Genomic DNA, 23,005 nt, shown 5'->3' with positions numbered 1-23,005 from the left:
TGTGAACAATAAGGGAGCATTCAGACTAAATAAAAGAGATTACTTCTTTGTAGCTTTGTTTGGGCTTTTTTGTTTGGTTGGGGTTTTTTTTATGTATCTTAGAATACATTTGTTTCCAAAGGAAAGGAGATTTAGAACAGATTTTTTTGAAAAAGCTGTCTACTTTTAAAGACAACTGTGTCCATGTAGGGTTTAGGGAAAGTTGAAGACTTTGATACTGGACATTTCCTAGTCATATTCCTAACTTGTTGAGAGGTGAGGGCATCAATACCTGATGCATCCCTGGAGTTCAAAGTGGATTAGAGTATCCAGGGGCTCCCTGACAACCCTGCATTCTTCTATGATTAGCATTGCTCTTTTTCAATTTGCAAGCCACACTATTCTCTCAGTACATTCTAGGAAGGTCCTTTCAGATAGGCTCCTAAACCTCCTCCTCCTGATTCTGCTCTACAGGTCTAAGTTTCAGGTTGCTGAAATTCATGCTTGAAAAAGCATGAGCTTAAACACTGAATGCCCTGTCTTCACTTTGAAGGTGACCCACAAATTAAAGATGCAGAGATACAAGCATCCTGATAGGAGAGATCCTGGAGCTCCACTGTGCTGAATCTAAGGAGGCCATCCAGGTGGCTGGGCAACAGTGCACAGAAAACACATCCAAAAGCCAACCTGGCACTTACACTTATGGACAGGATTTCTGCTATTTCAGATACCAGGCTGGTGCCAGATCCTCACCCAGTGCAAACCAGTGCACTTCTGTGAATCAGGTTGTATTATCTGACGACCCACCCCCATCTGGCATTAAATATAGGTGACCCTTGGTCATCATCATTTGCATCTTGTTCCAGAACACGTTTGTCTAGAAAATCACTCACAAAATTTACATCATCTGTCAATGAACTGTGTCAGTCTGGTCTTAAAAGTAGCAGCATTAAGTCAGATCAAAAAGTCCATCTCGTCCAGTATCTTATCTCTACCACTGCCAACAGCATTTATTAGGGAAAAGAAAACAAACAGTGCAATTACAGAACCACCCAGTACACCCTCAAAGCTCCTGGAAATTCAACACCCGAGTTATTTCACACCTCCACTACGCATGATTGGTCTCAACAAACCCAGCCCTTGTGAATGCTAGTACTTTTGAACACTGTATAATTATGTATGGAAAAGTGTTTCCTTTAGCTTCTTCTAAAGTTGATTGCAGAGAAGAGCTAGAAGGCCAGAGATTAAAAATGAGTAATGTTTCCTTAATCATTCTTACCTTCCCATTCCTGATTTTAGGTTATGTCACCTTTCCCTTTGTTTCCCTTCAGAAGAGACCATTATCTATTCAGTCACTATTTGCATTGAAACAATTCCATGAATGCTTCTTATAATCCTTTTACCCTTTGTTTGTGTCTTCCACTGAGTTAAAAATTAAATTTTGGAAATTAGATGAGCAGAGCTTCTTGCAATAATAAAGATAAAATGCTTCAGAGATTTATAAAGCAAGTAACTTTTTAGGAAAGAATAGAGGAAAAAAACTAGAAAAGTCCTAACATTTTTATTCATTTATTACTTTCATGAGGTTTTCAGAAATTTATTCACAATGGCTCTAACCTCTGTTGGGCATCCTAGTAGTTTTGAAAATAAGCATGCCCAGCAGCGTTTAGTCCTTTTGTATCTCTGTCTATTCATTTACTTTTAAAATCAGTCTAATGACCCCACTGACCAATATTTCTCAAAATAAAGCTATATAAACACTACTTTATAAATTGCTTCATTGCTTGCAGGTTTCTAGGTAAGTATGTCCCTTCCCTACAGGCACAACAATAAAATCACCATCTCTAGCACATGAATTTATTATGGTCTTATTGTCTACATGCAATGTCCTAAATATTAATTAAGTTCAAAAGATTTGTAATTCTCCTGACTCACAGGCACTTTACAAAGCCTATTTATGTCCCATTTCAAAGAAAACCTTGAAAACCAGAAGGATACACTATTCTCCACTCTCAAACCTCATATACCTTATCCATTCCCAGATTTCCCTTTTAAAAAGAAAAAATAAATCATGAGAAACCACCACCACTCTCATCAACAAAAGCAAGCTATAGAATTAAATTGCTTTCTCCACTTAACACTAGTACTAAGGCTTCTCAAGTCAAACATGATATGAAAACAGGTAAGAGAACCCTTCCAGGGTTTGGTCAGACTTATTGATCTTCCACGATCTTTAAGTCATAAGCACAAAGTTTGCATGTAGCCTTCCTTGGGATTTAGCAGGGAAAAATCTGAATCCTTTGTACCATCTGCAGCACTCAGACACACAAATCAAGGTACTTCAGTTCACACAGGAGAAGTAAAGAGTAAACACCGTAAACCGGATTAAACTTAATTCAAAATATCCCCTGGCCTCCACCAGAAACACTACATAGAAATACCTACTTCCCCCCAAAAAACATTCTCAAATTTAGAGACAAGACTATGGCTTGGAGTATTGAGAAAATAAAACAAACAAGCCTCCATCAGAAGCTGGCACATGCCACTAATGCAGCACGTGGCACTATGACTTCTATCACTGTTCACAAAAGATCTAGCTGGAATCAGTGTCCCACTTTGCAAAGTGCACCACAAAATGGAGTTAAGTAATCTTGCCCTGTGGCACAAAAGCCTGAAATCCTTTTAAAAATGCAAAGGGCCTTGTTAAAAGCTAACAAGGACACGGAGTTTATCTCCAGCAGAAAGAAGCAAAGCTGCAGCCCTGTGCAGCTATCCTGCTTTGGCACATGGTTCAGTGATAGACTTGGCACTGTGCTAGGTTAATGGTTGGACTTTATAATCTTAAAGGTATATTCAAACCAAAATGATTCTATGATTTCTCTCAGAAATCTATGATTCTACATACAAGTTTGATTACAGGGCAAGTATTACTACTGCTAGCTTCAAGGAAGTTTGGAACGGCTGTTCTGTAAATTTCATTAAAAATTTTGGATAAAATAAAATGTAGCCATGATCGAGGAAAAACTGGAAAACCTGAATTTTTCATGACATTAGGCTTACAAAATTTAAATTAACATTCAAAGGTGAAGTGTAATAGTTTTTATTGCAAGTTGTGGTTTTAAGCTGGCTTAATTTAGGTACAAATTGCAGGATCACTGAATGTTTGGAACTGGTGATATAGCAACTTTTTTAGAATCAAAACATCTTTAACTTCAGCCAGACACAGATTCAGATGCTTTATGCAGCTTATGCCCATCTGCCTTTTACATATATGGTTAGAAATTAATTTCAGAATCTGAGATATGACTCCTTGCTTTAGCTAATTGAAGCACAGTCCCATAGATCACATCACTGCCCCTCATATTTCAAGCCTGTCAAGGTACGAGTGAGAGAATCAGTAAAGGGGAGAAAAGGAAATACATCCCTTATGCATATCAGGGTGAGGGGACAAAACTTTACACTTGTTACTCTACCAAATAACTGTGTACACCTAAGACATTACTTAGTATTTAAGTTTCTGGATTTTCAGCTTCCCCAAGGAGAAACTATTAATTTGCAATCCACTACAGAAAGTAGAATATATCTAAAATTACTACTGCTCACACCAACACACCATCTGCCACTAAGGCAGCACTGGGTGCCCAGCCTCATAAGTAACTGCACTGTTGCATCCCACAGCAGAAAACGGATATGACTCACGGGAGTTAAATTCTTAATGCTTGACATGATGGCTGCTAATTGCTGCAAAACAAGATTAAACAGATCTGATAAGCAGGTCCACATTTGGCTTTGTCATTGATAACTCCAGGTGGCCTGCGATAGCTATGATTTCATTCCCATTCAATCCAGTTTTACAGCAAAAAGAACAGCCTTGACTTACTGTTGCTTTTCACCCTCTGTATGAATACACAAACACTCAAACTTTACTTCCAAAGGCAAACCATGTCTGCATGAGTCCATTAACAAAAGCTTCTTTTATTTTCCCACAGCACTGATTCAGAAGTACTGCAGTAGACTCTAATATCCAACAATTGTGTAAGAGTTTTTAAAAGCATTTGATGCTAAGGATCATACACGTTCTTGTATTCTTAACAGAAATTAGTCATACCTAAACCACCAATGAACACAACAGTAGCACATCTGTCTGATCTAGCCAGCACCTCACAAACTCAGGAAAACTGTTCTCTCCTCAGCTCTGGCAACAACCTACTGCCAAGCCTTAGGCAAGTCACTTGACTCTCTGCCCTTCTGGTTTTACAATTTTTAAGATGACAAGCTTGTTTTTTGTTCCCTCTGTAGGATCTACAGATGAAATCCATACTAGTGGTAGCAACTTCAGGATAAAAGACTTGGAGCACTCTAAGTGTTAAATTTATATATTGACATTCACTGAGCTAGCACAGTGCCAAACTCCATGTATAGGAAAAAACAGAATCATAGAATCGGCTGGGTTGGAAGGGACCTCAGAGATCATCAAGTCCAACCCTTGATCCACTACCGCTGCAGTTACCAGCCCATGGCACTGAGTGCCACATCCAGTCTCTTTTTAAATATCTCCAGGGACGGAGAATCCACCACTTCCCTGGGCAGCCCATTCCAATGTCTGATCACCCTCTCAGTAGAGAAATTCTTTCTAATGTCCAACCTAAACCTCCCCTGGCAGAGCTTAAGTCCATGCCCTCTTGTCTTACTGGGAGGTGCCTGGGAGAAGAGATGAACCCCCCCCGGCTACCCCCTTCTTTCAGGGAGTTGTAGAGAGTGATGAGGTCTCCCCTGAGCCTCCTCTTCTCCAGGCTGAACACCCCCAGCTCCCTCAGCCTCACCTCACAGGACTTGTGCTGGATCCCTTCACCAGCCTGGTTGCCCTCCTCTGGACCTGCTCCAACACCTCAGTCTCCTTCCTGAACTGAGGGGCCCAGAACTGGACACAGGACTCGAGGTGTGGCCTCACCAGGGCTGAGTACAGGGGCAGAATCCCTTCCCTGGCCCTGCTGGCCACGCTGCTCCTGATCCAGGCCAGGATGCCATTGGCCTTCTTGGCCACCTGGGCACACTGCTGGCTCATGTGAATAATACTCTTCCAATAGCAGTTTTTTAAACATAACTAGCACCCCATCTCCAAATGAGGCTATACATTATAGTCTCCCATAGCATAGAATTCTTGAATAAGAACAGGGACCAAAATAATAGGAACACAGTCAAACACTAGTTGAGAAAACTGTCTATAAACTAATCCATCAGTTAGATTTCTTGAATCACCAAGGACAGTAAAGCTAGCTAGCCAACTGAACCATGGAGAGGACAGTAGAAGCAGAAGACAGTCAAAATGGCAGGAGTGACTACTTGCATATTTAACAGCTGATTTATTTAATCTTATATTTCTATTCCTTCTGTAGTCTATGTATGGGTAAAAATGTTTTCATTCCAAATAATTTCTGAAGTCCAATTACTACTCTGAGTGGTTTGGTATGAATTAAATAAAATAACTCAGCATGCAAGATCTATCTGCAAGATTCAATATAGGGTTCAAGCTCCATTCAAGCTGAAGTGGTGAAATGGTAAGATAAGTCATTTATGCTAAAAATTTAATTTTTTTTTCCCCCCAACAATTACTGAACAGGAAAGCTACACTGGTAAAATAATAAAAGAATACCTGACAGCAAAATATACATTCAGTTTTACATAAACTAAGTAACAAACACAGCTGGTAAGAAATGCATCTCAGTTTGTATTTTTACAGTATTAACTTGAATTCTCATGCTTCAGCCTCTTCTTCAATTTCTAAATAGGACAAGGAGAATCATTTAGGATTAAGAAGCATTGGAGACACTGCAAAAAAAAAAAAAAAAGTTACAACAGCCACCACCTACTCACATATTGAGCGGTGACCACTCTTTCACTTTGAGGAATACTGAGACATGTCCAAAAATACCTTGACACAGTGGCCAGCACATTAAATCACAAAACCTAGGAACCAGTTTTGCCAGCCCTGAACAAATAATTTGCAATTGCATGAGTCCAAATCAAGCACCTGAAAATCCATTTTTTTCTGCTGCAGTCAACAGAATTCAATCTTCCACACTGAAGGCTTTTCAGTAAAATGGCAGTAGTGCAGAGCAGTTATATTATGCTGCAATTGGTAACTGAAACACACCTTTTATGAAAACAGAAACCGGTAGGTGTTCTCTCAGTTGTGCCTTACAGTTGGACTGAAAGCCCGAGTTTACCAAAGTGGAAAATAAAATTTTGACACTATATTCAGTTGGTGACTTTTTGCATGTTAAAAAAGGAACTGATGATCCCTGAGGGAAATGATACACAAACATCGTTCTTGCAGTCTAGTTCTTCCTTTTGAACAGACAGCACAAATTAGCAGACTATTTGCTTGATTACTATGGAAGCCTAAGGCTTGCAATTGCTCCCCAATGAACTTCATTCAGTTTAAGGGTTCCAAGGAAGGCTGTGAATTTGGAAGCTAAGATAGCTGCTGGAACTGTGCATTCACAGATGCAATAACTTTAATCCACCACCCTGAGTAGATATATGGCACTGCATGTCTGCACATCCTCACTGTCAGTGCAAGCTTCAAATCTCTTCAAAAAAGCACATTTGTTAGAGCTCTACTAGGAAATCAGCAAAGCAATCCTGACTGACTAAACATACCTCAAGTCCCACTTCTGCATGAGGACCCAGTGGCTTGCATCTGATCTTTAAGGTCCCTTCCAACCCTACCCCATCCTGTGATCACTCTCCCAGCTCCAGGTTGCTGCCTTCAGACTGGCCACTGGGAATATCACTGAGACTGTAGTAGATGGCCCAGGCTAAAAGCATTCCACAAGTGGGAATAACTTCACAGCACAGGCAACTGAACTGGTACCCAGGAGTGATAGAAAAGATGTGATCACAAATTTCAGCTTGAGTGGCAGAATCCTTGAACTTCCAGCAGATGAGACATCCTGAAGTTTTTATTCCAATCCAGTACAAAACCCTAATGATGTTTTCAGAATTTCCATAACCTGAAAGTTTCTGAAAAACATCAGGCTGACCGCACAAGCAGCTGGCACAGCCAACATGAAATACACACTCCTCAGCCACCCTTACCAGAAGAGGAAAGGATATGAGGCAACGCATAATGAAACAGGATCGAGAATAACATGAAACCACACCTTTAGGCAATCTCAACTCAGGTTGCTGCAGTCCTGCTTCTGGCTTGTCCCCTGAAATGCAGGGTCAGCTCAGAGGACTTACTCAACAGAAAGCAAACCAGAAGGAAACAAAGGGGTGAGTTAGCAATCAGGTCGGCTCCCTGAGCTACCTAAGCATGTAACTCTGACACTGAAAGCACCAGGGAGAAGTGTGCTAGTCCAGTTTTTCAGCCACTTAAGCTGCTCTGGAATTGCATCTCAAAGGGATGCAATGTACGCAATTCTTGCAGCAGACCTACTTACCCAGAGTAAGTGAGCACAAAAATGGATTTTATGATCTTCTTTCCCTACTTAGCACTGCAGCTAGAGGGAGGCAGAAGTGTGCTTCTAGCAGGAGAATAATTCTTTTCTAATTTTGATATGCATATTATAGTGACTGTCAACTTACTTGTATTTATTTATTTAACAGCATTAAAGATTATTTGCAATGATCCCATGTCAACTAGGCCTTTTAGTGTTGGAAGTCTGAGACGGTTCTACTGCAAAAGTGCAGCTAGAAATTAGTGTGGCAGTAGCTCTACATCAATAGTTTCAATTCAAAATAGATAAGGAATAAATAATTTCTTATGAACTGAATGAAATTCTGAAGACAGGCAGCTGCAACCAGCTACAGCATAAACTGAAATCCACCAAGGCCTGGGAAGCCTGCCTACCAGGAAAATTTTCCACTGGAACTACTATTGAAGTACTTAAACAGAGAAGACACAGTGAGAAGTATCAGGTTGTCAGCACACAGATCATTGATAACAGAGACACTTCTGGGACACTGCAGAAAACAAACCAAAATGCAAGCAGTTAAGCAACAAAAAGGACTGGAAGTTTTCCAGTTAACACACCCATCTGGCAGGGTTTGCTACAGAAGCTCTTACTTTAGATTAGTCCATTTTCCCAACACTTTTATTGCATCTTTGGCCCTCTTGCATCAGCTGGAAGAGATCATTGGTTCTGGTAACAGAATTACTGGCAAGAATCCTTATTTTCTTGCTTCTTTTGTGGAACACTTTTAGAATGCACCATTTTAACACTTTATCTGTTTTCCTCAAAATTGTGAAACAGGTCCAAGTGCGCTGAGGAATTTAAACCAAATTAAAAGCACTTCACACTTAAGGACCTTCAAAAAACTTTTGTTGGTACTAAGCCTCAAAGACTTAAGGGCATATGAGTAAAGGCTCAATACAAGTGGCAGCTAAATCCAGTCCATGAGACACTTGCAAACTCAGCTGCAAACACAGAGCTCTGCCATACACACTGGGACTGATCCAGCAAAAAGCTGCCAGCACAGCTGGACTGGGCTGCATCTTGCAGTCTCCACCCTGGACAGCTGGACTGTGCTGCCCAAATAGGGCCTAACCTAGGAGAAGGCTTGTCCAGAACCCAGCAAATGCAACCAGACCCCAGACCAGAGGGCATCCTTCCTCATGATGAGTTGCTGCAGAGGAACTTTCTTTCCAGTTAAGTTTGGACTTCATCACCAGGGATGGCCTCCTCTGGCTGGAGTAAATCAGGGTACCCTGGTATGTCAGAGCAAGAAGAAGAGATTAAAAAACCCCCAAAACAACCCTTTGCTCTCTCTGATCTAGGGGTAGGGAATATAATCCCTCAGGAAGAGTCCAGAAGGCAGCAGTGCTGCAAGATCCTGACATATCCTCAATGATCACAGCACTGGGCACACCAGCCTCTTCTCATGGCACAGGTGATGCCTTCTCTCTCCTCCTCTCTTTAGAGCTGGAGCACTAGGGAACATGCATTTTCCCCATTCCACCAGCATACTTTAAATAAAAAAAAAAAACAAAACAAAACACAGATTCTGCTTTGTGCAGAAATGCTATAAACATACAGGATATTTTGGAAGCACGACTTATTTTCTGTAGTTTGCTCTGCAATCCCTCCTATGCTTTGTGCGTGCAACACTCACTGTACGCAGAGTTGTTACTCCTGGATAATAAACCAGGAAATTTTCCAGATCCAATTACTACCCTGAAAGACATAAAAGGAATAAAAAAAACTCCAGTGGAAATAAAACTAAACTAGAACCACTGAGGTCTTGAGTTATGCATTCTCAAAATATAAAAAACCAAATCTTTAATAAGTTTTGCTCTTAATTAACATACACTCATAAAAAAAAAAAGCTTTTGAAGAGTCTCATCGCATGGGCTTCAGTCTTGAAATATAAATAATATACAAATATTGAATTAATTAATCAGGGAAGCTTACCTCCTGAAGTAAGTTTCTTGACCATAAGCAAAGCAATTAGTTTCTGCATAGCAGCCAGTATGATTTGCAAGGTCACTGAAAACCCTCCTAAGTGGCTACATGTTAAAGGACTCCAAGTATCACATGAATTTAGTCCATGAAGGACCAGTGGAGTTCAGCTCTGCAGAAAACAAAAACAAAGTGACCTCAAGGAAACAGAGATCATAAATAAACAACAGTTCGGTTGATATACACAGGTAACAACATTTTTTTTTCTCGTGAAATTGATCGGGATGGAATCACTGCAATTTTTGCAATTGAACTTGACCCAGGAATGGTGACAGTGTCCAGAACTGACCAAATTGCCCTCCCAAGGAGATCTGGAAGGATTCCTAGTTCTTCACACTAACCACCTGGCAAAAATTTCTCGTTTCCCAGTGTGAGCTGGAAGACAAGGTTACATTCAAGAGGCAAATACTGCTCTTCCCCACAGGTGCCCCATGTCACTTCCACTGGTGGCACAATCTGTGAGGAGCAAGTGAAGACAGGAGCAGCACACAACCAAAAACCTGGCTTTTCACCAGCGTACCACATTATTGCCAGCACATGGAAGCAGAACCAGTGGTAAGCACACACACTTCAGATTAAAGTCAATCCATTTTCATATGAATCACCTGGAATGTTCCTGGAGGAAGGCTGAGAAACCTTATCTTAGATACTGCACTAAAAGGTAGTAATAAACCAACAAAACGAAAAATTAGGGCAAACATCTAGCATGCTTGCCTCCTGTTTTTCTAGAGGAAAAAACAATTACTGTCATTCTTTCAAAAATGTGTGTAGCTGTAAAAACTGTATTGAAGGTGGAGCAGTGAAAATAGGAGCTTTTAATCTTATGGGAGTGTCTCTATGGTGGAGTTAAATGAAGCACTTAACTACTGTGTCAACATAACTGGATAAATTTATCCCAAGCACAAGGGGCCCCACTTCAGAACCATAAATGAATTCCTATGGCAGTACAAGTGCTTCTTTCCTCTTGGTACATTACTGAGTCTTGTTCACACCCAGGGCTTTCTGTGCAACAGTCAAACATTTGACTTGCACATTCTTGCATACTGAAGAACGCCCTTCTGTTGAAGGCACCTAAGTCCATGGGAAGATCCTGGAGGACTTTAACTCTATTTAACCTGAATCTTCACACTTCAGACTGTGAGTTTCAGTCTGTAGTTCCTAGGAAGAAAGAAACACTGTACTGAAAACAGCATTATACCTGTGTCAGACAGGTATTGTGTAAAGGTGAAGAATAGTAGATAAAACTCCCTGCAAGAGTGTGGATAATTCTTCTGTAAGGACATCACTGAAAAGTTGTCTTCACCACCAAAAGCAGCAGCTGCTTACTCACCCATAGTGCACTCTCTGCAAGACACATCCACTGATGCCATAAGCAAACAAGTCCCTGAGCAACCCATCTACTTTATTACAACAAGGGAGCAATGCAGAGTCAAATTTTTACAAGGGTATCTAGTTCCTAAATCAAAACACATGTTTCTTCTGGGATTTGAAAGAGTGCTGATTCCCACTGACTTCAAATGAGTCAGCCTGTGGGAAATATTTAAGCTCCACGCTGCATCTGAACACTTCCCAAAGGTTATACATAAGGGAAATTACAAGAAAATTCAACTCTGGAGTGCCATTGTTAGTGGTTGATCAGCAGCTCCTCATAACTGAAAGAAAAATTATAATTGCTCCAGTCAAGGAATAAATTTGCTCTAGAAAAAAAGGTAACATAAACTAAAAAGAAGCAGCCTGTGATTGTGTGTCAAGCTCAACCTGAGGTTCATTTTCTCTTGGAATACAAATAATTACAAGCTTCTTACAAAAGTCTGCCCATCAGTGATTATCAGAAAATTCCCTAACTGCCTGAACAGATTCTGATGTCATCTGCTACACACACGTTCTGCTGTACAAGAGCACTTCACTGACTGCTTCACAGGTCTACCCCAGTCTAAAAAAACCACTCTGCTTCTGAACGTGTCTTTATGACTGAATATAAAACCCCAGAGAAGCCATACAAAATAAGCAGGAGGAAATTTCTATGGACAGTGGATGTTCAGGGCCAATCTAAAGAGGGAACCTACAATAAAAGATGGGAGTCGCAGCAATAACTTCTATTTTATTAACCAGAGAGGTGAAAAATTCCAGTCATTGCTGAGCCACCGTGGTTTTTTAGTTTCTTTGGGTAGAGCTCACAAGTACAACTTGCAGGTTGTCCATGCATGCAAATAACAGCAGCTCTAACCAGTGATTGTTCCATATGGCTGGGGAAAATAAAGGAACAACTTTTAGATGACCAGCAGTACAGAATATGCTCAAAACTCAGCTTTTCTCTACTGAGAGACAAAAGAAAATGAACTGTCATAAAACTGAAACTTTCACTTCTTAACTTAATGTTGTTTAAGATCATAAGAAACAGCAAAATTTACTGAGGATAATGGTGCTAAATGATGTATTAATCCCTTTTGTAGTTTTCACTTGATTTCTTGGGCTTTAACAAAATTTGTTAGAGTTTTTTTGCAACATGTACAACTTCTTGTGTTGTGCTTCTTTACTTTAGAAAGTGACTAAAACGAGAAGTAAAATTCTTATAATGGCTGTGGTAAATTCAGCAGTCATTTCTGTGTGACACATCCTGTTCAGAGCTAGAGAAATGCAAACTGCAGAAAAAGTGTCACAGGTTTTCTTCTGCACTACTCTCAAAAAAGCATCTACTCCATTCAGCATTTTCTCCACTGGGGAGGATACTTTCATGATGGCTGCTCATACAGATGCCTCACAATGATTTTTACATCTTCACTTAATTTTAAGAGCTCCTAATAATTGAATAACCACTCCAAATACTGTGCAGCACATAGAGTTTTAAAACTACTTCTAACACCCTGGAGCACTTAATAGAGAACTCAGCATTTAAAAAACCCTGTATTTTCTAATAATCCAACAGAAGCCTAGATGTGGACTGTCTATCCAGGTGTCTCACTGATATCACTGGGAGATTTGGTAAATAAACACTGCAAGTGCACACCCTTAGTATCATTTACATTATAGAAATGGCTGGAAATTCATACTGGCATCAGGGCTTTCTGTGTCTGGGGCATCTATGACAGATGCTCTACAAATCTCTCAGGGGAGGGGAGAGGCCTGAGGAAGCTCTTACAGCCCATTAGGGCTACAAACTACTATGACAGCCCAGTGACTAAGTTTGAAAGAGAACCCAGGTCTCACAGCCCACATACATCCACTTCATGCATACCTTCCATGGGCTTTGCTACTCCTACTTCATACAGGAACTGATGGGATAATAATCTCCTAACCACCTATTGACAGGTAGCCTGATGGAAATTACACATACAGTAATTATATTGGAATCTGGTTAGAAAATTTGCAGCTGGCCCAGAAATGAAAGTATTTGTGAACACGTTGTTTCAAATCACATCATTTCATCATATATTCAGAAGTTTTCCACTGGTACTAACTATGAACAGGCAAAAGCAAATTTATATCAGGATCTTTTTTTTCCAGATTCATCATAATTTTTGTTGTCAATGTAGATCACATCAGGTGCTTCAAAATAAAATATTGCTTTATACTTCTATGTATTTGTTTTAGGTTTTTAAAGCTGCCTTCTAAGAGTCCAGAATCAACACCTGGAGTCAAAAGGAGCTTTTTAACCCACCCCATTTAAATGGGGTGCATTCAGACACAAAAGTTCTGTATCCATAAAACTTCACATCTTTGACATGTCTGTTTTGGGACTACAGCTATAATCATCAACCCTATTCTCCACACCACCTGCATTATTATATTACTCAGCATTTCTTGCTTCAGTTCATCATTTGCTTCAGTTCATCATTTGCAAGACAGTGATGCTGAAAAGCAAAGCTGTTTCTTTTTTTTTTTTTCTTTTCTTTTTTAGTAGTTGCCCTTGACTCTGAAATTGGATAAGAATAACACATCAGGATAGTTTCTTCTGATACATAACAAGGACTATAATTTGGAACAGGGATTCTCCTGTCATGGTTCTATAGAAACAGCAATGGTGATTCAGCAGCACCTGGGGGAATGCCGAGGGTGGAGATGTCAAAAAAATAAAGTCTGTGATGGATGCACAGGCTACATAATCATAGAAAGCATGTGCAGTATCTCAAGTCTCTGACAAAACTCTGCTGGTGAAACAAAGGAAAAAAAAAAATCAGGAAGTATAGAAAAAAAGTTGGTGAAAAAAAACCCTAATCATTCTAAGAAACAATGTGGAATATTATAAAGCTTGCAGTTATTCTCTATCTGATAGTGCTTTTTGATCCTTCAACCAACTCATATAGTAGGTAGCATTCATTTCTTTATCAGGGAAAATATTTACATTAAAGGCTGCAATCAAGAACATCAGTTTTGGGAAGAACGTCACCTCTTTTGGGTTTAAAAAGAAAGTCTGCATTAGTGTGTCACAATCACAGAGCTTCCAGGATGTTTATATAAAAGGTACAATTCACTTCAAAAAACAACTTAACATCATAAAACTATTTGTATTTAGAGAAAAGCAGAAGGCAAGATATAGTTGAAACCTGGTACTGTTTCACTGTATTTCTTTGTGCCTCTAAATGTTTATCAATGCACAGTTCACAAATTTTCTGTATAGTGTGCAGAAACATTTAAGAAGATATTCCAAACAAAGTTCACTTTCACACAAGTGATCTTGGATCTCTGAAGATTTTGTTGTTTCTTACACTAAGAATCTCCCCAGGCATACTGCACAGTATGTTTAAGGCCAGTAAGCTGACACTGACAATTTCTAGCCCAAGTCTGCCTGAATTCTAAAAGCAATGATGCTGAGTTCTAGAAACAATGACAAAAGCCTAACCCCATTTCTTATCTGTTACTGAATGAACTCTATTTTAATCAATTAACACTGGCATGGGGAATTCCCTCAGTAGCCCCACACAATATTATATATATAAAGTGCCTATCACCATATTGATAAGCATTCTTTGGAACCACTCTGACACAAGAAGCACAAAGTAACACCATAAGGACCATCAATTTATAAAACTCAAGCGTAAGCAGCTTAAGAGAAGCAAATTACAAAGAGAGATTTGTATGACAAGCACATCAGTCAAGCTCTTTAGCTTGAGAACTATCCTAAAACAAGTGACTGTAGAAATTAGAAAACCCAGATCCTCCTCAATCATTGAATGTGTTATCTTTCTTATCAGAGAGTTATGGAATCATCATGGCTGGAAAGGACCTTCAAGATCATCAGCTCCAGCTGTCAGACCTACACCACCACCTTAACCACTAAAACTCATCTCCATAAGTGCCACGTTTACCCCTTTTTTAAAAGGGGGCGGCTCCACCACTCCCTGGGCAACCCATTCCAATGCTTCACCACTCTTTCAGTGAATAAATTTTTCCTAATATTTAACCTGAACCTCCCCTGGTGCAACTTGAACCCATTACCTCTTGTCCTATCACAAGTCCCTGGGGAGAAGAGGCCAACACCCACCTCACTGCAGCCTCCTTCCAGGTAGCTGTAGAGAGTGATGAGGTTTCCCCTCAGCCTCCTCTTCTCCAGGCTGAACAGCCCCAGCTCCCTCAGCCTCTCCTCATAAGACCTGTATCTTCCATTGTCCCTCTGAGTCTGTACACAAAAGTCAGAATGCTTGATACTATGCATCTGACAAATTATTGTTCTCCCAAAAAATTAATTTTACATCTTCACCTTGAAGATACACTGTAGCTTAATCTTGCAAGGCAGACAAGCAGGCGGAACGAACACTTGAAATACTAAACAAACAATCCCTCTGTCCATGACTTTATGTCAAAATGAGCTTCTCCAAGAGAGGGTGCAAGGTACTCCTGAGCAAGACAAGTTTCCAGTGAAGTTTCTCTCCAACTTAAGGCATATCTCCCGCATAACTACCCTCTTCAAGAGAGAGCCTAACTCTAGAATACAGTACTGTATTCTACAAGTCATTCCAAAAACCTCTATTTTGACAATTGTATACTACTTCCCTTGCTAGTTAAATGAATACTCACCCTTTAAAATCCTGCCCTTTAAAACCAATGCAATTTAAAAATAAATGCCAGATTGCAAAGGAAATGAGGTATTTATTTTTAAGAAAAATCTACCTAATCCTAAAAGCCTGTGTAAAAAAATTATCTTGCTTTAGAACACCTGCCTCCCTTGAAGAACTGATCCAGATTACCAGTTCATGCTGGTTTGGTGGTTGTTTTTGGTTGGGTTTTTTTTTTTTTGGTTTTTTTTTTTTTACAGTACTTTTAGCTTTTTATTTTCCAAAAATACTCTATTCAGCTAGTTCTTGATGCATTTGAGTAATCACAGAATCACAGAATGTCAGTGGTTTTAAGGGACCTCTGAAGATCGTTGAGTCCAAGCCCCCTGCCAGAGCAGAACCCAAACTAGGGCAGGTCACTCAGAAATGCAGCCAGACAGGTCCTGAAGGTCTCCAGAGAAGGAGACTCCGCAGTCTCTCTGGGGAGCCTGTTCCAGGGCTCTGTAACCCTTACAGTAAAGAAATTCTTCCTCAGATTGAGATGGAACTTCCTGTGCTCTTTAATCCACTGTCCCCCACCCTATTCCAGGACACAAGGAAGAAGAGGTTGTTCCTTCCTTCTTGACACCCAGCCCTCATGTATTTATACACATTAATTAGATCCTCTCTGTCTTCTCCCCTCCAAACTAAAAAGCCCCAGTCTCTCAGCCTTTCTTCATAAGGCAGGGGTTCCAGTCCCTTAATCATCCTTGTAGGACTCTGTTGTACTCTCTCAAGTAAATCCTTGTCCCTCCTGAACTGGGGAGCCCAGAACTGCATGCAATACTCTAGGTGAGGTCTCACAAGGGCAGAGTAGAGGCGGAGAACCTTCCCTCGTCTGCTGGACACACTCCTCTTAATGCACCCCAGGATAACATTGACCTTCCTGGCCACAAGGGCACATTGCTGTCCCATGGGTAACTTGTTCTCCACCAGGATTTCAAGGTCCTTCTCCATGGGGCTGCTCTCTAGCAGATCATCTCCTAACCTGTTCATTTTGTTATTCCTCCCCAGGTGCAGGACTCTGCACTTGTTCTTGTTGAGCATCATTAGACTCCTTTTGGCCCAGCTCTCCAGTCTGTCACAATTTAGCTAAATGGTTGTACTAACACCAAATGATGGTGTAAAGATCCACACAGACAGCAAACCACCCTAACTTCAATTATCCAAAAAAGATAGGAAATTTTTAAAAAATAATGCTTACCCAAGTAAAAAAACCTCTTTAAGTACTTTGTACTCATTTACAGATCAGTTTTCCAAAGGAATTGATCATTTAAATAAGAGAAAAATCAACAGGATATGTAAATCTGATCATTATAGCATAGAGAAAATATAATTTACAAATATCATTGATTATAGGTACCTTTCAAAAAACACAACTATCTGCTGCACTCTAGAAAGGTTTCCCAGCCATATTTTGGCATGTCTCCAATTGTCTAACTCTTTAAACACTACTCAACTCTGAATTTAAGAGAGACCTGCAACTCACCTGCAGCAGCTTAAAACAACTGGAGAAAAACAGAAAAAACAACAACAAAAACCTTTAACTATCCTCTTCATGAAGGAAAAAAGCCCTTGAGATGGCTGATCAAATGCAGATACGTAGTTTTGAAAACAAACAGATTAGAATTTGTTCTCCTCAACTTACTATCTCTTTAAGTTGAAGAAAATCTGATAATGCTGAAATCTGTTTTCGTCAGATATTTTTCAAACAGTTTCTAGGGCTGGTTTGACATTTGCTTCTCAAAAGGCTTTTTTTTTTTTTTTTTTTTTTTTTTCCAAAATAAGCAGAATTTAAAGCATGCATGCAAAAAAACTAAAATAGGCTAATTCTTAGTAGTTAGTCCTTGAATGGTTCAATTATGCATAGCTGAGACCCACTCACTAATCATATGCATTGCTAATTATGTCCCAGCTTTTAAGGACCATCAGTTGACTGAAGTTGGCACAAGAAGATTATTAGTAGGCTAATCTACATTTAGAGCGGATGATGAGTATTTACATCTGAGATTAGATTTTATTTAACACTCCTTGAACTTCTCTTTGAAGCAGTGAAAGGCATAAAGTGAACCTACACCGGAGATCACCAAGAGTTCAGACTATATTATAGAAAGCACAAACAAGACAGTAAAAAGGGAAGGTTTGCTGATGGACAGATACTTTATATTATACTGTAGCTTTTCCACTCCCTCAAATCGAAGTTGATCTATATGCATTACGAGAGCTGAGACATTTAGTGGTTTATTTCATTCAAATACAGCTATAAGCCTTATTTTCCCAAATCTTTATGACATTGAATCACTCCTTACTCTTGTAACTCAATCAGCCTTTACAGAGTCCAGTAAGACTTGATACCTTGAATACAGACAATTAACCATTACTTAATTTGAAAGTAATACTTATTTGATAGTCAGTGATGCTGTGCTATTCTCATAAACTATATTATTTAAATAATGCCATATGCAGTCATTCTTTATCAGTATTATTAATAGCATCTTTGATCACTAAAAGCACACAGCAAGAGAGAGGGAAATAAGGGGAATAGGAAGGAGTTTAGGTAAAATAGAAAAGTTGTGTTCCCCCAGCCCCATTAGAGCTGGTAAAAAAAATTTAAATCTGTACAACAGTCTCACCCTCCATGACTGCTTTGGTTTTGCTCCATACGCTGCTCCCCACCTACATTCTTTAGCTTACACAGCTTCTACTATTTTATGCTGTTCTGTTCCTAATCCAAGCCCTTTTTTGACTAGGTTAAAGTTTCTGGAGAATAACTAGTTCTTACAAATATATACAGAGAGAGTGTACATATAAGGTGCAATCATCATGGCTTGGCTTCACAAACAAAGCAATAGGAATAAAGAAACAAGAATGAAAAGTCCCACATCTTTCGAAACCTAAGTTTAGCCTTAAGAGTCAGCATCACAATGTAGCTTTGGGACTGCAGCTGGTTTACAACATGTCAGCTCAGATGGTACAGAGTATCTGTGGAGACAGAAACTTTTACATCCTTCTTTCTTCAGTCCAGGAGCTGGATGTTTCTCTCCAGGTTCTTTACATGCTTATGAGCTTTGCTACTAAACCAGAAGGGCAACACATTTTTCCTGTTTTGCAATACTTTGACTACATTCCCCACAGCCAAACACTACTGAAAGAAAAAGTAATGTTTTCACATTTGTGCAGTTTGCTCAAAAGCTATTGAAATAAGCAAACTATATTACATAAGTGTATAGTTATGTAGCACTATATGCCAGGCGCCTACTGCCAGATTTAAAAGGGGCCCACTTCAAGTCAAATTTCCCATTACAAGAAAAGCCTCTGTGAACAAGAGACCCCGCCTATTACACAGCTCAGAGTCTAAAAATTAACCAAAGTTAGAGGCATAGAACCACAGATCATGCAACTCAGAGCCTTACTATGTGACAGCTTCCAGAACAGAACCAAAAGAAACTCTTAGGTCTCATTTTCCCCGCGAATAAAAGGTGTCAGGGTGCTTGAAATGTGGAGTCCCTCTTATCAGCCTGTAGAGAGTATAGGACCTGTAACGAAGCTCTGTAGCCTTCCTATTTCCACCTTTGAGGACAGCTCCTCTGACTTCCAAGAACATCACTTCTAAGGACACAGCTCTGCAAGAGGTGCAAGGAATATCACCCACCTCACTAAACTGAAAGCAACAGTCCATGAAGACAAGCTTGTGGAGTTTCAAAGATATGACACGCATATGCATGTCTGTGCTGAAGAGTCTTTTGCAGAAACTGGCTACAATCCCAACAGGGTTTTGGTTTGGGTTTTGTTCGGGTTTTTTTGGTGGTGTTTTGTTTTTTCTCTCTCCCCCACCCCCCCCTTGCCGTGAGAGAAGTAAACTATAGTATCACCCAAAATTTCTTAAAAGGTCTTTTTTTCACACATATTTCATACATGTGAAAACTATGGCACACAATAAGCTGAAAATTTTAGGTCAGCTCAGTTTCCTTCTTTTGATTTTTTAAAGGCAAAAAGACACTAATTCAGTGCTATGTGTTAGATATGTGAAGTCTTTACAAATCTAGTAGCAGACACTTTAACTCTACATTCACACTACATACCTGCCAAAATAAAAAAGACAAGAGGAAACTTTTTGTTAGCATTTTTAAGAAATGAAGCCAAGTAAATCATTATACAATTTGAGGTCACTGCACCTTCAAATGAAGGTATTACAATTTCCTTGCTTGGAAAGGTGGCAAACCAAGGTGAAAGGATGCAGTACACACAAGGCATTCACACCAACTAACCAGATCAGTGCACGTAGCTCTTTGCTCAAGCCTATTCGTTTTATAGAACCAATATCTGAAGCACAAACTTGCAAACACAAGCACACAGAGCGCCCCAGATCCCGTGTCAGCGCAGAGAAATGGTTGAGCTACACGGCTGGTGCCAAATCTACTTTTCAAAGCTCCAGGGGCCTCACAGCTCCTGCCTGCTTCAGGCAGGGTGCTCAGCGTGTTAGTAAAAACTTGAATCTCTACACTTTGTCGGGAGACGGGGAAGAAAGAGTCAGGTCAGGTTTCCTCCACGGGTAAAAATCTCAAGTGCTGATTCACAGCACGCTTGCCGACAGAGAATTTCTTCTCCAAAACACATTAGCGGACACACACATACACACACATAAAAAAAAAAAGGCTCTGACGCACTTCAGGCTCTCCACGTAAGGCGGCCCGAGGGGTGTCACCAGAGCCCGGGGACAGCGGGGGCACGCCGGGGCTCAGCCCGCGGAGGGCTCGGCGTCCGGAGCTGACCCCGCAGCGGGGGAGGGCCCCGCCTGCTCCCGCCGCCCCGTGGTGAACTCCGGGCAGCCCGGGCCGGGGAGGTGACAGGCTCCCGCGGAGGATCAGTCCCCGGCAGCTCGCTCTCACCTGCGTTGTAGAAGCGGTCCAGCACCGCCGTCTCGCCGAAGTCCAGCTTGCCGAAGTGCAGCGTCTCCAGGGTGGCCCCCACTACTTCGCACGCATCCCGCAGGCTCTGCAGGGCGCCGCTCTCCGCCGCCAGCAGCGGCCCCTGGCTCGCCTCGTTGATCACGTAGGTGACGGCCGTCCGCCTGCCGCCACCCTTGGCCCGGGCCGCGATGCCCGGCCCGGCGGCGCCGTCCTCAACCCAGAGAGTGCCGGGCGGCGGCGCGGCCAAGTCGGGGAGGAGGCTGCGGGCGCCACCGTCGGCCTCTTGCCGCCGGCCGAGCGCCTCCTCGCAGGGGGCTCCGCCGCTCGGAGGGCTGGGCACCGGCACGCTGATGATCCCTTCGCTACTGTCACTCATCCCGGCGGCAGAGGAGCAGCCCCTGCGGAGCGTCTCAGGCTCTGCTCCGCTGGCCGGGCTTAGGCGGATGCCATGCTGCGCCGCCCGCACTGGAACGGTCCCGCTGAGCTGCTTGGAGGGGAGAGGCGGACGGGCTGAAGCGAGGGGCTCCCCTTCTAGAGCCAGGGAAGGCTGCCGGAGGCGGGGAGACGAGCTCAGCCTCCTTCAGTGTCTGCCGCCAGCACCATGGCGCGCCGCTTACCTTCTCCCCCGCACCTGCGGGAACAACCCGGCAAGCCGACTCCCGGCAGCCCGGCCTCTTGCTGCCCACAGGACCTCGCTCTTCCTCCGGCCACCTGGCTCCCCCGGCCAAACAACTCGGCTGCGGAGAAAAACCACTTGTGGGAGCGCTCTTCGGCGCCCCCGCTTTAGCCGAGCGACAGCTGCGAAGCCACTCGGCGGCTGAGGCGGCCCCAGCGCCCGGTGCCGCCCTCCGGCCCCGCCTCCGGGCAGGAATAACCACCACCCCACAACCCTCCCAGTCACTGTTCTTCCAGCTTCGCGTACCTACTGGGAGCTCTAGGGGTGGGTGAATCAAGACGACGCATCCCCACGGGGCTTTCCCGCCTGACCGGGGGCTCCCGAGAAGGAGGTTTCCGTGGGGAGGGCCGCCCCCCACTCCACGAGACTCCCGGAGACTCCCCGCTCCCTGGGATGTCCATTAATAATGATTTAATAACCATTAACCCTTGTCTTCTACCTATTATTTTTCACTCTTAAACCTCCCTCCCTTTCTCCGTGTTCACAAGCGGGTTCAAGTTCACCGAAGGGGCTGTGGCTGCCTTCAGCAATAACAAGCCTCATGCTCTCTAAGTGCTGTGTCTGGAAACTGGAAAACTTTACTCAGGTATGCTGATTAAGTATGTTGGTTTCTGACATATTCATCTGGAATTTACCTGCCAAGAACATGTACATGCTTGTTAATTAACCAAAAAAATTCTTCGTGGAAAAGAAAACTAGTTAGAATAACTAGCATATAGACAAAAACTGCACTAACTTTGTCTGGGAGACCACCCAATTGAGGTAAATATCCTTTGACATATGAAATAGTACATAATGTCAAGGGCAAGCACCCAAAACTTCCAGATTATTTGGAGGCCAAAAGTGAATCTCTAAGGAACCCAAAATGGATTTTATATTGAGAGATGTGCAGTCTGTTTTTGAACAGAAATACTGAGAAATTGGATTATTAATTAATTGCTTTATCTTTTACTAGGAGGGTTGATTAAATAGGTACAAGAGAAAAGGAGGGAAAATAATGCTCTACATATTTAGAATTGTGTTTATATTTCATATCAATAGGTCCATCCTGTTAAAATTGGTCTTGTTAAGAGTAATCAACTTGTTGGCATGAAAGTCTGCTCCTGTCTCATTGTTTTCCATTACTTCTGTAGAGAAAGGATCAATTCTGGAATAATTAGAAAAATTAGTCCCTGCAGTACCTCCAGTAGCTGTGTTTGCTTTTGTGTTGAGCAGTCCCCTTTTTCGATGAGGTATGCCTGGCATTTGCTCCTGCTGATAAGAAATGGGTAAATGGGGTGGGAAGATGACAAGCAAACTAAAGACTAATTTACAGGGAAAGGTTAATATTTGCTAATCTGCCAGATACAGTAGGTTATTGTTTCTTGCTAAAGTAATTTTTTTTCTAAATAACATCATTTATGTAATTTAGAAATTATTTGTGTCATTTTCCACAAAATGCAGAATCGGTGTTAATCCATTCAGCATTGCAGTTACATCACCTTACAGGAAGCAGGAACAATATGTCTCTGTTTTTGAGAACAGCCCCTGTTTGTCAAAGTGCAGAAGGAAGTCTCAGACTGAAAGGAGACGGAAGAAGCATGCTATTCCACTTAGCATTACTGACTTGTGAGGCTTGCTTAATTTTTAGCACTAGATCTATTCCAAATTCAAGTTATTTTTCCTATTGATTGGGCTGGGAGTGAGGTTGGGCCCTAAAGTGGAAAGAAATAATATCAAAATGCTGTGGAATCTGGTATAACAAACACATATTGCTCACATTTTTATAAAGTGAAATTGCATCTTTCATCATGTTAGCTCTTGGAAGTGAGCAATCAGACATTTTAGGTCTTTTGCTTTAATGTCTGATTCAAGATAATAATTGCAAGGATTTTTCTAAAACCAAAATAAGACACTATTTGTCATCAGAACGTTTACCTTGTTCACTTTGTTCTCCAGTGC

The 23,005-nt window shown here is 41.5% G+C and overlaps 1 protein-coding gene across 5 annotated transcripts in view; it reads right to left on the bottom strand.

Moving 5' to 3' along the window:
• Positions 1 to 21,234, bottom strand: part of MAP3K5 (mitogen-activated protein kinase kinase kinase 5) — a 100,536-nt gene extending 79,302 nt beyond the window's left edge. For 2 of the 5 annotated variants that reach the window (XM_071740809.1, XM_071740812.1), the window contains exon 1: positions 20,368 to 21,234. In XM_071740809.1, the coding sequence (XP_071596910.1) occupies positions 20,368 to 20,764 (397 nt within the window). In that variant the 5' untranslated portion in view covers positions 20,765 to 21,234. The remainder of the gene's footprint in view (positions 1 to 20,367) is intronic. The other 3 variants (XM_071740808.1, XM_071740807.1, XM_071740811.1) reach the window with 3 other exon arrangements.
• Positions 21,235 to 23,005: the final 1,771 nt, after the last annotated feature.

Source organism: Heliangelus exortis, chromosome 3 (assembly GCF_036169615.1).
Source record: "Heliangelus exortis chromosome 3, bHelExo1.hap1, whole genome shotgun sequence".
Classification (NCBI taxonomy): domain Eukaryota; kingdom Metazoa; phylum Chordata; class Aves; order Apodiformes; family Trochilidae; genus Heliangelus; species Heliangelus exortis.
This window is presented reverse-complemented; position numbering and strand designations above follow the sequence as displayed.